Source organism: Nuphar pumila, chromosome 2, assembly GCF_984573655.1.
Source record: "Nuphar pumila chromosome 2, dmNupPumi1.hap1.1, whole genome shotgun sequence".
Classification (NCBI taxonomy): domain Eukaryota; kingdom Viridiplantae; phylum Streptophyta; class Magnoliopsida; order Nymphaeales; family Nymphaeaceae; genus Nuphar; species Nuphar pumila.
In genome coordinates, this window is record NC_143250.1 from 3,584,641 (window position 1) to 3,600,385 (window position 15,745).

General features: G+C 38.1%; 1 protein-coding gene across 3 annotated transcripts in view; it reads left to right on the top strand.

The window, feature by feature from the left end:
- The window catches only part of LOC149844509 (diacylglycerol kinase 5-like), a 79,800-nt gene that overhangs the window by 49,766 nt on the left and 14,289 nt on the right, over positions 1-15,745 (top strand). For all 3 annotated transcript variants that reach the window (XM_089994618.1, XM_089994619.1, XM_089994620.1), the window contains one exon: positions 5,742-5,809. In XM_089994618.1, coding sequence (XP_089850744.1) covers positions 5,742-5,809 — 68 coding nt within the window. The remainder of the gene's footprint in view (positions 1-5,741; positions 5,810-15,745) is intronic.

The following is a 15,745-nucleotide window of genomic DNA, read 5'->3' on the forward strand; positions in this document are numbered from 1 at the left end:
TGTCTTCCTGTCCTCAGGAACAGACAGGACGTCGAACACCCGTTCCAACTCCTCAACCCAGTGCTCTGCTGCCTCTGGGTTTGCCTCTCCTGAAAAGGAAGGCGGGTCCAACTTCAGAAACCGCTCGAAAGAAACGTCGCCTGCGTTTGGAACAATATTGACAGGAGGGTCACGAGTTGCTACTTGTGCGGCTGCCTGCGCAGCTGCCTGGGCAGCCTGTGCAGCTTGCGCCGTTTGTGCTGCCTGTGCCGCCTGGAGGTTCTGGGCCGCTTGCAGCGCCTGCGCTGTTTGTGTTGCTTGAGCCGTCATAGTCTCTGTCAAAGTATGAATGGCTTCCATCATGAAATCCCTTTGCTCCTGCCAGTCTGAGGGAGCAGCAATAGAGGACGAAGCACCTCTGCGGGTATAATGCGACATCTACAACGTACATCCTTTCTACAAATTAGACTCCTACTGATCCTACCCCCTTAGGGTTGATCACTAACAATAATAGTTCACGTAATCATACCAAGACTTATTAAATTCATAAAAAGAATATTAAACTATAATTTCAATCAATCACATAAAATTCACATACTTAAAGTAAAAGTATTAAATAGTCATACAAGCGAAGAAGACTGCTCTGGAGGACGAGTCACACTTGTCGACGATTCAGGACAGGGCTCATATACCAAAATTTAGAAATTTAACACAAGAAAGATGATAAAAGTGTAAGTCTTTGTGGTGGCTCTGATACCAAACCTGTAACGACCCCAACTCCTACCTTTGAAAAATGCGGAATAATTTTTTTTTTTTTCTAAGAGTCGCGGAAAACTTCCCAGAGACCTGGGGTCCCTACAGTTCCAATTTCAGTTGGATAACCATACACCACAAAGCAACTTACATTTATCAATCATAACCAATCCACTGAATTCTTTTATTAATGAATCAATAAGAGTAATATGTTCCATGTCAAAAATGAAATATCAAATTGCAGGAAATCAGAAGAACTAAAAGAAAATAACAGTAGAGCCACTCTGTCTGTAAGTGAAGTCGTCTGAAACAAATGTGACCTCGTATCCCTCAGAAGCGAGTCGACTTCACTGATTCACCCGTGCCTGGGAAAAACCAATAAAATAAGAGGGTTAGAAATCCGAAGAATTCTGCGTACAGGTTTCTCTAATGAATCAAATAAGAAAAAGAGCATAAATAAGATCCATGTAATATTTTGAGGAATACGATTATACTCAATTCCTAAGTCAATTAACCATTCATGCATAATTAAACATGTAACATTTAACAGGAGGGAACACGAAATATGTAACATTAATCACAACTTAATCAATAAGGCAATTAAATGCAAAAGAGCTCAACATCATACTGATCAACATAAACAACCAAGTGAACAGGTAAACATGCATGAACTAATGCATAGCAAGAATATGCATGATTTATGTGCAATACATGAACCATTTATTATTTTCCATTTAAGTTTTCCTCTTTCCATATGCATGTCCTATTAAATGCACATAATCCTTAAGTTCCTCTTTTTAATTACAGTGGCCCGCGGATACACCAAACGGGTACAATCCCCGAGGTCAAGTAGGGTTCCCGGGGTAGCTTCACACACAATTTGTATTTTATTACCGGGTTCCAAACTTAGCCCTCGACCGATATCAGGAAACAGCACCATCTATCGGAACCTTGGAAAACAACATCCAAAGTCGGGGACACCAGGGAAAACAGCATCCACTGGCGCCACTTTCTTGGTATACCAAAACAAACTCACAGCTGTGACTAGCACACCACTCCCGGGTAAAGTGGCGGATTCTCCCTAAAACCGTGGCCAGGAGAAGAACCTCAATATCGGGTTCAGGGGCAACAAAACGCACACGGAGTTTTTGTATCCTCACGGTTTCCCCTAAACCGCAATATCCCAGATTCCCACGCTAAAGCAGGGACATCAAGGAGAAAGTGAATTACACTGTTCTTTATTTTCTTTTATCTGGTTATTAATTCATTTCTTTTACATTTGCAATTTTACATGCAGAACTAATAACCTAAGCTTGCACCTCAGCATGCTAAGCTTTTCACGGGACCACCGCCCGTGACAACATAGAACAGTGCGGTAAAACAACAATATCACATTTGATTTGTTGCAATGCGTCAAAAACAATTAAAACGGAGAACAACTAGTTCTCGAGGCTCACCCAGCCCCTGATGATCCAATTTATCATCGATGCACCACATGAAAAAAAAAACATGAATAGCATACCACAAAGCATCACTTTTGAATGTTTCACAATATACATTTATGCATGCCAATTAAAAATGCGCACTAACAATGATAAGCATATGCATGCATATGAATTCGCAGTCTCATATTTATTGCATGTGTCCCTCGGATTTGCATATTCATGTCAACAGCATGATTTCATTGAGTATTTGTATGCATGCTTTCCTTGCAATACATACGTACAACGGCTATGTGCACACTCATACAACCACTCGCATGTAGACATACTTCAATTCCATGTAGACTCATGCATGAGAAAACAACCAAGTGTTACCATTAGTAATGCAGCATAAGCTATCCTACGTATCTTGATCACAATGTAAATGGGCATGAACAAAATACATAAACATAAATCAAGATAGATTTGGTGTCCTAAGATTTCTTTTTATTATGATAAAAATGCACAGCCCTTGCACCAAAACTTTTTCCAAGAATTTTGAAGGTTGACAAATAATATGAATATTAGGCATATGGTCTAAGTAGCATTGGCGAACACTGGGCGGCCTGGACCAAGACCATGTTGGCTTACCAAACAGAAGCTTCTAGCACTGGTTACTGGACCAAAAAGAGTTATGTAGAATAGTCACCCAAAACACGAGTCAACAATTCACCAATCATACACCACAATCTTAGTAAACCATGTACAATCTTTCTAGGACACTGAACTTGGAAACAGATTTTCTGCAAACGTAGTCACATTGCAATCATAGATGCATAAGTAAGGTCATCTTGTAGCATATGAATGTCAGATAAACATGATAGGAAGCATAAACATCAATTCAATCATACTGCTAAAACATCATCATATCTGAAACCATTGTGCACCTACACATAAGTATTTCTGTATATGGAATCAGCACAACCTGTGCAGATTCTAAATCAACATATATATATATATATAGGGTGTCTCTCTTTTTTTTTTGACAGCTTACAGTCAGCCGACCTAAGTCGGTTGGGGACCCCAAACAGGCCCAGCTGGCCCAGGTCGGCTGGGTCTGGCCTGGGCAGACTCTGGCCGGACCTAGCAATGGGCTGCCAGGCCTATTCCAGTCCGGCCCAAGGGATGGACTGGGCAGGCCAGTCCCTGCCAGACCGGGTTAGCCGAGCCAGCCCGTGTGCAAGTACTTCCCTAATGCAGAAAAATTCATGATATCTTTGACCATGTGCAACCCAAAATTTGATTTCTATGCAATACATTTAAAACAGAAATCACAAGTTAAATATCGAATTTACACTACATGAATGCATGCCTCACTGACATGTTTTTAATGGCAACTCTTTCAAAATCACTTCGCGGAGGAAAGCACAAAACAAGCATATTAATGTTGATCAGATTTATACGTATCAATTTTTTTTTTTGGAAATTTCCCCTACCACATCGATTAGTAGTTCATCCAATCCATTCCGGGTTTTATTTCAGTATGATAGGCAGGTACCAGTTAACATGATTCAGCATTATACAGATACACACGGACTGATGGTGAAGTATTACAGAAACCAAATCTTTTTTTTTTCTTGCATGTACTCGCATGACCTCTAATACTAAATAGTTCACAGAACAGGGACATCTACAGAGAATACAAGTTCCAGCATTGGTACCACAGCCAACGCATCAATTCCGGATATGCCATAACAGGAAGTGAACACGGAGGTTCTAAGCATCAAAAGACTGCATAACATGCAGCAACCTTGATCTGAAAACGGGGTTTCCCAGCAGCTGAGATCCCCAAATTGGCAGCCATTAAACCCATCCGTAACGTGGATCGGAAAAAAAAACCCAAATCTGAGATTTTGGGCTTTTCAGAAACAGCGTTCCTAAAAGGAATCCGGGAAGCGACACTTGTCCTTGGGAAATTTTCCGGCAATCCACATCCCTTTTCCTTTGGATCCCGACCACTAGCATCCCAAACTCGACCCACCGAAAGCCCAAAAGAAAACAAAAAGAACCATGAAGTTCAAGATGAGATTTCCCCTCAAAATATTTCATGAAATCTAGTCCATATCCTGTTTCTCATTCGATTTCAAGAGAGAGAACCCGTACCTCTTACGGTGGTTTTCCGGTGGCCGGAGACGGTTGTCGCATAGGGGTGCTGACTGGTGACGCTCCTTCCGACTGCCGTGAAAAGAGATGCTCGAGGGGCCCTTGACGCCTGCGGATGGCCGGTAATGGGCTCCTTCCTCCGGCGTGCGCACACACAGCGAAAGAGAGAGAGAGAGATTGAGGGAAGGGAGAAACGAGGGAGACGAGGGAAGAGGGTGAGACCCCCTCTTCCACTTCCCATTTATCGCCGACCCCCCCCCCCCCCCCACCCCCCCTTTTCTTGCCGAGATGGGTGGGGGTTTCGGTTACGCCTGCGTAACCCCCCCTCTTTCCCCTTTTCTGTTCTGCTACAACCCTATTGGGCAACCCTTATCGGGTTGCCCCTTTCTTTAAAAGGGTTACACAGGGGGTGCGGCTCGGGTCCGGACCCGAGGCCCGTAACCCGACCCCCAACCATATGGATCCATCAGTTGGATCCGAATGGATCCAACTGTGGATCCTCGGATAATTAAAAAAATAAAAATTTAAATTTTATTTATATATTATATTATTAGTTTTATTATGAATATGGATATAAAGACCATTTTATGGATCTTAGATCCATATGTTGGATCCATTTGGATCCAAACACGGATCCAACCTTAAATACTCGGTTTTTCTTTTCTTTTATACTATTAATTATTTATTTAACTATTATAAGTATAGTTTTAATACCCCATTGTGGGTTATTTACACGTTCTTTTATGGATCCGATAATGGATCCAAGGCCCAAATTTAGAAAAATACTCGTTGTTTTCAAATAAATTTAAATAAATAAATTACAAAATTTGAGGTTATTACAAAAACTGCCTAAGAAGCCCAAATTTGTCACAACTTATACTCTAAAATTTCCAGTTCATATATTGAGACATGGAAAGAGACGTATAGTTTTTCTTGTCCAATAAGTGAATATCTCCTAGAAAAAACCACTTCAGTCATACAGCTGACTGAGATGGCCGAGTTAGGTTTCTAAACGGGCAGGTACTGGTTATGACAAATGTAGGCTGACTAAGATTAGGCACCAGAGATTTGATGGCATCTGAAGCAATTTAGCATGCATCTGTCGATAAGTACTTAGGTAGTCAGCAACAGTTTGATACTCATGAACCAACTTGGAAATAGCTTTCATGTAAATTGATTAATGGATAAAAAAATTGAAAAGTATGATAGTGTACAATATCAACATCCATCCTGATTTTGAAATACTCTATCAGCAGTTTATTGGAGCTTTTTCTTTTTTCTTTCTAATGGATGTTGTATGGTACCCTATGATTGTTTTGTGCAACATGATGTTCACTAATTTAATTGTTTGTTTTTCTTGCTTGAGTGGCATGTAAAGACATGTTCCATGTATTTGTTTAATTGACATTTTTCACAATTATGTAGAGCAACTATGCAAAGATTGGATGCTCACAAGGATGGTTTTGTGCTTCTCTCTTGCATCCATCTTCACGGTATGGTTCTTACCAACAAATTAACAATAAGTGCCTGATTTATTCCTCTGATTTGGAACCATTAGATGAGCATCTGTTTTTTTTTAAAGTGATTACTTCTGGAACTTCTCTGAGCATGGCTGGAACCTGTTTGATTATTACTCCTATTTTGCAATTTTGTGGTTGGTGTTAAATTATGTATATATTAATATATATACATATACTTATATATATATATATATATACATTCGTATATATATATATATGTATATATACATAATTTATTTTTCTTTTTCTGTACAACCAAAAACCCGATAGGGGTGTTTTGGTAATTTACCATGTATTTTTTCCTTTTTGTATTTTTTCTTTTTTCTTTCTTTTTTCTTTTTTCCTTTTCCTTTTTTTATTTCTTTTTCTTCTTTTTGTAGGACCATAGGGGGCCCCACCCATCTAGTCGTTGGGGCCCCAACGATCATATTTATGACCGTTGGGGCTCCAACGACTAAAAAGGAGCCCCCCTTTATGGTCTCCTTTTTAGCCCTCCTCCTCTATAAATAGAGAAGGCTCTCACTTGTAATGTTTTGGGGTTTTCACCCTTCTCTTTCTTTCTTCAATAATATTCAACTTATGACTTTAAGTCATTTTCTACTTTTGTGAGTTTTGTCACTTTGTGTGTACACCTTTAGTGTTTGTGTTCTTGGCTCTTGTGGTCACTCTTAAAGAGTGCTTTTTGCTCTATTGGTGCTTCCGCCTCTTTTCATTACATGGTATCAAAGCAAGGTTGGTGATTGGGCTTCTCTTTGTTATCTTGGAACGTGTACCTCTCAAGCTTTTGAAGAAAGGAAGAATATTTGGTGCCGATGGAACGTGATTCTAAAGTTAAGCTTTCTTTTAAGCTCAATGGGTCCAACTATCTTATGTGGGCCTCCGCTATGAAAAATCATCTAAGAGGTAAGAAACTTTGGGGTTTTGTTATGGGAACTACTCCCGAACCCTCTCTTGTTCTCACTAAAATCGAAAAATGAGGATTGGGAGAGTAACCATGCCAAAATTTTGGCATGGTTTATGAACAATGTAGACCTTAAAAATTGTGCTAATATTGCCAAATTTAGAAGGGCCAATGAGGCATGGTTTTTCCTTAAGGGTATGTATACCCAAAAGGATCTTGCTCGACAATTTTTTTGTCAAGAAAAATTCCGTTCCACCAAACAAATGAATATGAGTGTCCGGGACTACTTTAGCTCTCCAACCCCTCTTTGAGATGAACTTGCTCTTCTTGAGCCTAAATGGGTGGCTCCGGAAGATATTGAGTTAAGAAGGGAACAAATTGAAAAAGAGCACTTTTTCCAATTTCTTCATGATCTTCGACCGGAATTTGAACAAGTTAGGGCATCACTTCTCTATAGAAGCAAAGCCTTACCCATTGAAGACGCCCTTGCCGAAATATGCCAAAAAGAAACTCGACTTGGCCTAAGCGTTAGAGTGATGAAGTTTTAGCCGTTACTAGGCCCGAAACAAATGTAAAAGCATATAGACCTCCTCACTTTAACAAAAATAATGGGCCTAGAAAGGGAGTGATATGTCATTATTGTAATGAACCGGGACACATTAGACCGGTTTGTCCCAAACTTAAGGGAAAAGTAGCCGCGGTTGGAGAAAATTCTCCAGAGAAGGAAGAAGAAAGTGCCAAAGAGGGAGATATTAAAGAAACTCTTAATCATATCTCTGAAGTTCTCCTACATCTTCTCAAGACTTCTTCTTCAACATCCGGAGCCGCCATCGCCTATTCTTCATCACCTCCAGGTATGTGGATACTAGACTCCTGTGCTTCTTTTCATATGACATCTCATAAAAACTCTCTTTCACATGTTTTTTCCGAACCCATATCCTCTTATGTTTCAACGGCCGATGGAACATCTTTGAAAATTGAAAGTATTGGAACACTTGATTTTAAAAATTCTAAAAACTTTTTCGTTCCTAAAGTAAGAATCGTTCCAAAAATTAATCTAAATCTTTTTTCCGTTTCCCAAATCACCGATCACGGATGCCAAGTCTCTTTCTCACCTAAAGATTGCACCGTGCAGGATCTCCAGTCAGGGAAGCTGATTGGGCAAGGCCATTGTGATCATCGCAAAAATTTTCCTCTTTCGTGGTTTCTCTCTCTTCCTTCTCTTTTCCTTTTCCAACCCCTATTTTCCTCCTTTTTGACGGGAGAAGAATAAAAGACAGAAAAGAAAGAGAGAAGAGAAAAGAAAGAAAGAAAGAGAGAAGAGAAACTATTTTGCGCGGTTTCACTTTACCTTGATTTGAAAATATTTAGCAGATAACTCGCCTCCGTTTTGAAAATATTTGCGGGAAAATGAAGAGACGGGATTCGCTCGTCGGTACGAGGTTCGACCGTTCCTGGCGCCTTTACCAGGGGTAATCGAACAAAGGATCGAATCTATGCCTTTTGCTTTGCCTAAATATAATCTAAGAATTTATTCTGAATCTAAATGCACAAAGAATCATACTTGTGCAATGCAAGGATGTATGCTCTTTTGAAAAGAATGTTTTGAAAATTTCCAAGTATTCTGAGATGAACTTGATAAGGGAGTGAAGAAAATGATTGAATCTAACTTAGAACTTGAGATAGATCAGGGAAGTTCTAAGTCTTTGAAGTAAATCAGAGTTGGAAGAATAAATGAGAAAGAATGACTTGAAGCTTTGAAATGAAAGGAAATGAAGTTTCAAAGTCAGAAATGAATTTTGAATTTGAACTTGAATTTAAGAAAGGAAATGAATACTTTGAGATGGAATTGAATTTGGATTTTTAAGTTTAAAATTTAGAATGGATCTAAGAAGGTCAAATGGTATTTTAAAAATGGATTTAGGAAGTTCAAATGAGATCTGAAAATGGAATTGGATCTGAAATCTGAGATCCAAAGTAGAATTGAGTTCTGGATCATAAAATGGATTTGGATCTGAAGTCTGAGATCCAAATGTAGAATTGGGTTCTGGATCCTAGAATGGAATTAGATCTGAAGTCTGAGATCCAAAGTAGAACTGGGTTCTGGATCCTAAGATGGAATTGGATCTGAAGTCTAAGATCCAAAGGTAGAATTGTTTTGGATCCTAAGATGGATTTGGATCTGAAGTCTGAGATCCAAAGTAAAATTGTATTCTGGATCCTGAAAAAAATGGATTGAGATTTGAACTCTAACTTTGGACTTTGGACTTTTGAAAGTCCAAATGGGACTTTGAAGATGGATCTGGGTTTTTGAAAAACCCAGATTAAATTTAGAAAAAGAATTGAATCTTGAGATTCATAACCAATCTCAAGAGGATTTTGAGGATAAAACTTGATTTTGAAATGAGAAGATGAATTTAAATTGATCTTTGAACTTTGATTTAAATTTAGAATTTGGATATACAAATGAATTTCAAAGTCAAATTGGACTTTGAATTTGAAGTTTGAATTTTGAATCAGAAGATGAATCAAAAATTTCAAAATTGAACTTTGAATTTGATTGGAGTTTTGAATATAAGATGAATTTGGAATTTCAAAGTCAAATTGAACTTTGAAATCTGATTTGAATTGGAATTTTTGAATATAAAATGAATTTGAACTTTGAAATCTGATTTGAATTGGAATTTTTGAATACAAAATGAATTTGAAATCTCAAAGTTAAATTGGACTTTGAGATTGAAAATGAAATAGAATTGAAAATGAAAAAAATGAATAGGATTTTACAAGATATGAAGATTGATTGAAGAAGATATTAACATCACTTGGGTTTTTGAAAAGGGAATTTTGGAAATATGATGCAATTCTATCCTAAATGATGAATGAATTTAAAGAATTTTGAGATTGGTTTTTTTTAAAACCATATTTCATTCTTTACATGAATTTGAAATAAGATTAAAAAAAAATATAATACATCCTTGACTATGGTCATTGAATGTATTATATAATAATCTATATTTAAATTCAGGTGAAAAATAAAACATATTTTGGTGCTTTTATAGAGTTAAAAATGAAATTAATTCTCAATATACCCTGACTATGGCCATTGGTATATATATTGAATCAATTTTAAATTAAACTCTAATAAAAGAAGAAAATATTTGAAAATATGATGATTTTTGAAGAGGATCCAGTGTGGATCCAATGTTATTTTATAAAAGATAAAAATCCTAAGTTTTGTTTACATCCTGACTATGGCCATTGATGTAAACCATCAACTTAGGATTAATTTACCTCTTACGAAATGGTGCACATGCCATTCGTGGTCCCATTGGTGAGATTTTTGAGAAATAAAGGCAAAAAGCATGAAAATAAACAATTTATGATATTTGCAATGCTCATTCATTCTATCTAAAGCAAGAAATGTAAATTTTATTAAGATCTAGCTATTACATCTCTGAAAAAAAAAACTCCAACTCCTAAGTTAAGAAGGAAATGATTTTTTTTTTTGTATATTTCCTGCAAAAGAGCAAAGTTAGCAAAGTATGAAATGAGATTTAAGAATGTACATCATGATGAGAAGGTATATCCTTGAATACATATGAGATATCCTAAATAAATGAGAACATTTGAGATGCATGTACATGTATTCCTAGATATGATGCTTAGATTTGAGGAAGGATATGTAACCTTGGGAAACTATGTTTAGATCAATGCTAATTATATGAAGGATATATCCTTTTGCAGAATATGGGTGGTGCCTAAATGCAGGGTAGTGGAATACCAATGGCTGGGGCATTGCTTCCAGCGGTGCATAGGTGAGGTAAAAGAAAGATGAATATTTGTTGTGAAGAAAGGAAACAGAGGTGTTGGCATCATGAGCTGGGAATGGCTTTGACGCATATGTATGCTGGGCGGATGTTGATGTTGTGCTGAAGATATAGCCAGTTGCGGCGATATTTAACACTATCGCAGGTGACCGAATGAAATCACAGCAGTATTCATGCACTGTTGTGGGTACCAAAGATGCAATCACTGTAATGCCTAGACTTTGCTATAGGTGACAGCATGAATATACGTTGCTGTAGCAGGGGATGTGGATGAAGGGTAGACACTGGTGTATGCTAAAGGTGACTAGCACCTTGGTGGGTGCCTGAAGCAGAACCACAAGAGTGTTTGTGCACTATTATGGGAAGAAAAAAAAAAAAGTGAGACAGTAGTGCATGGGCACTGCTGTGAGCACGTGAGAGGCTACAGCAGTGCCGAGCACTGCTGTAGATGTGAGGATAGCTATATAATAGACAGCAAGGGTAGGGATATATACTTTAGCAAAACACCACTGTGTATACATATATGATGCACATGCTGTGGTAAGTAAATCGGTGATGTGCACAGTGAGTAGGTGGTGTATGTGCTACATCACAGATGATGTATGGCTATTGGAAGGGTAGGTTTGAGGGACATTGTAGCATTTAAAACATAACTGTAAAACAGTTAATGAAGTGTTGTGGTGCTGTGATTAATGAGCTACTGCAGGAAAATGGATGTGGGAAACATGCAGAGTGGCAATTAGATTACAGCAGGTATTTGTGAAGGTGCTGTTGTGAAGAAACTGTGCAAATAAAAGGATGAATGAGGGTGAGAAAATGGGAGATATGCTGTGTAAAGGGAGGCTATTTAATCTAAACATGCAATGCACTCTGGCTCTTAATTAATCAATCGGCAGAAGCAAACAACACCTTCCTTTACCTTCTTCAATCTTGCCACTGCACTGGTCCTAGCCAAATTACCTTTTGGCAATTCTCCTGTGCACGTCAACCCCACCTCCAGAATTGGTGGTGGTACTTGAAATTCCAAAGCTGGATCAGATTTAAAACATATCCAGGGGCAGCACCAATCCCAATGCTCACTTAGAGATGGTCGTTTATAACACCCATTATCACATCAGAGAGTACTGCAGCCACCCAATTTCTCAGGCTGAAGCTTCCTTCTAACGTTGAATCAGTAGGTTTTCTACAGTGTGATCCCATAGCTGTGAACATCAGTCTCTTTTTTTTTTATGAAACTGCACTTGGGGTAATGTAACTGATGGTGCTTGTGATGGGATAAAAGGGAAGTTGTCAGGTGCATTTTAGAAATGCATATTTATATGTAAAGGGGTATATGATAGGGAAGTGGATATATAAACCTGGAACTGACTACTACATTGAAGTCCATTTATATTATCCCCATGACAGTTACCACTCAGTGATATATTAGGTTCCATATAGCTAACGTGGCTCCACCAACATTGATTTTTGAATAGACCACAAGGCAGTTTTTTCAGACATGTCCAGAGAGTCAATTTTATTGCAAAATCAACCTCACAAGATATCAACACTAAACTCCACACTGAAGTTCAGAAACCTAATTCTGAATCAGCAACATCCACCAGGAAGGAACAACAATATTTTTAGGGTAAGATGGATGCTTAGCAGATAACTAACACAAGCTCAAACAGTGGCCAGGTATGCTGATGCTATCAAGATTATTCACTGTGAACGATGGTCACTGAACTCCCTCACCAATTGAAGGTAAACTCTTCTATTTGAAAATACTAAAACAGGAATAATGTTTAGCACGTAGTGATTTCCACCTTATGAAACCTAAATCACCTTGCTATTCCTAATCCAAAACAACTCATCATGATCAAAATGTTGCACCATGGCCACCCTTAATCTATCCCAAAGTAAAACTTATTATTCACTACCATTATACAGATTATATGTAATTCAACAATAAAATCAACAGTCTCGTGGCCTTATTCATATACATTTAACTTGTAGGTTTCAGCTCAATATATAATGAGAAACATATTGTGCAAAATTAACCGTGTGACCAAATTATGCCATAACACACAGCTATAATAAGATCTTCCTCATAAAATGACCAGACAAGCTTAGTTAATCCACAAAATATGAAATATTTTTCAAACAATACCCTTTTCATTCATGGGACTTCTCACGCAAGAATAAAAATAATCACCATATCGATAACAGGAAAGACCATTACGTTATTGCAATAGGAAAATGAAGCTAACAATCTTTAACAATCCCCTGTTTCCCAACTATACTTTCTAGAGAGAATGAAAACATCGAACCTATAATAGCAAAATCAACTTATCATATTCCCTGTCATTGAATCCAGCAGAAATTTACAACGCATATGATGAGGAGAGTGTTAGGGGAATACCTGCTGGAGATTCCATTTGTGGCTACTGTAATAGATCCACCAGATGTAATGCAAAATCATGCAAATGACAGAACAACAAACTATGGAAAAGAAAGAAGCAGTGCACACAAGAGAATTACTCAGCGAAATGAGGGAGGTTCTACTATGAATCGTGCATAACGTTTATTCAAACATAAGCATTCTCAGAGGGATATCCTCAACGTAGCAGAGGCGTACATTGCAATGAGCACAACAAAGAGGGGAAACTCCATTCTCAATTGACAACAGGGGTTGATGTCTTCCCTTGAGACAAATCTAATCTTTTGACAGATCGAAGGAGTTGTCCTTGGTAGAGCAAGCCGAAACAGTAGATCATACATCACGATGGGTATCAGCATTTTGTAAAAAGTGGACGTTCAGCCTTTCCTCCCTCTTGATCGAACCATGTTTAACCACTAAATTCTTGATCGATACATAGGAGATGGGATGGTGGTGCATGTTTATGCTACAGCAGAGCATGAACACACACTTATGATGGAGTCGCAAGGATATCACCCCGAAAGACCCCAAATTGTTTGGACGAAATGATACATTCGGGTTATTATTTACAGAAGCTCACTCTCATAAGGCACGAATTAATATCAGTGATTGATAACCTCTATTCGCAAATGAGGGGAGTACATCCCCAGAAACCAAAGACTACAAGAATAAATTGTGAAGATACACCACGAATTACAGAGATAACAGAGAGATAAAAAAAAAGAAATCTAAAAGAAAATTTGATAATTACAAAAGTAAGATGTCGAAATCGGAGAGGATTCCATTTGATCTTGCACAATATGTATGGATCAGTATTCGCTACATGCGAGACTGATACCTACGATAGTGCTCTGATGGGGCAGAAACCAAAAGAGATCTAAAACCAAAATCGAGAGAGAGAGGAGACGCACCGCGGCCTTGCAGAGAGTCTAAACAAGAGAGAAGCGATGCTTCTTCAACAGAGCTGGAGGAGGTCTTCTTGCTCGCAGGAGCCTTGAAGGAAGGAACAGTGGTGGCGACGAGGCGCCTTTTCTATTGCTGCAGATCTCGATTCCTTGCAGACGACCAAGAGAACGCATGCAAAGGGGGAGGGAATGGGCGTCCAGCAAGAGAAGGTCGAAGACCCGAGGGGAGGAGAAAGGAATCAAGATGATCGATACGACAGGCTGCTTAATGGATCCCCCCCCTCTCGGTTTCCTCATTGTGCCTCTCTTAAAGAGGGGGACGATGGTTCGAGAAGGGTAGAGTTCGTTAAGGATGAACGTGAGATGGAGGCTAAGGAGGATCGGAGGGTGGAGGAGCCCAGGAGATGAAGCATGCGAGTCCGTTGGAGATGGACGAAGGATGGAGCAGGAGGTTTACCAGTGGGTGATGGAGGGTTTGGGCGAGAAGGGGAGAAGGTTCTGGAGAGTTTCGTAATGAGCGAAGGAGAGAGAGACGATGAAGAGAGGAAGATTCAACCCCTTTTCTGCGAAGGATCTCAAAACCCTAAAAGGTCTTTCGACGACCCCCTCTTAAAAAGTATTTTATAAAAAGGGGTTCCTTTTAAATAAATTAAATTTTTTTTTTCTGAAAAAGTGGTTTTAAAAATGAGGTTTTTAGCAAAGTTCAACTCTTTCAAGCTTTAAAACCATTTGCTTTCCTTATATTTTTCCAATTTTTTTGATTTTTGTTTTATTTTTTCATTTTTTTGTATTTTTGGAATAAAAATCTAAGATTTTACGAGAAAACAAAGATTAAACACTATTTTTTTTGTATTTTTCTGAGAAATATTTACAAAAGTGTTTTCCGAGAATTTCAGGCCATTTTGGGGAAAATTCTTCAGAAGAATGAGTTTGGACCCAAGTTTTGAGAAAATGTTTGAGTTTTGAAACTCGAATCGAGAAATATAACGTAATGGATCCAAACGGATGTCGGATGGACTGTCCGAGCTATTTTAAAAAAACTATTTTTGGTATTTTCTGTAATTTTAATTTAAAATTTGGACAATGAGACTCATATTTGGATCTGGACAATGGATCCAGATCCGAAATTAATTTAAACATATAAAATGGATTTAATTTCAGTAAAGCTTGAGAAATGAACTGGAATTTAGATTTAAAATGACTCATTTGCTCAAAAAATGAATTTAGGGGCAAAAAGGGAATATTTAAAAAGATTTTAAAAAATTTGGGGTGTTCACAGCCATAGAAGGGGTGATCTCTATTTTATGGATTTTTTGACTCTTCCATCTAAGTCATCTTGCAATCTTGTAAAAGACAAAAGTATTGGAATTTGGCATGAGAGACTTGGTCATCCAATTTTTGTAAAAATGTCTTTTTTCCTTTTTTGAACAATACTTGTAAAGACAATCACATGACTTGTAAAGATTGCATTTTTGGGAAATCTAAAGCTACTTCATTTCCTCAAAGAAGTTACTTCACCACTCGGCCTTTTGAACTTGTTCATTCCGATGTGTGGGGACTTTCCCTATTTTGTCTAAAGGAGGATTTTTGTACTATGTGGTCTTTATTGATGACTTCACTCGATTTACATGGATTTACTTCCTAAGTCGCAAATCCGAAGTTTTCTCCTTCTTTAAAGAATTCCATGCGATGGTTAAAAATCATTTTTTGGGGAACATATCTATTCTTAGGTCCGATTCGGGAGGCGAATATATGTCCAATGATTTTCAAAGCTATTTAAAAGAAAATGGAATTTGTCATCAACGTTCTTGTCTCAACACTCCGCAACAAAATGGTCTTGCGGAAAGAAAGCATAGA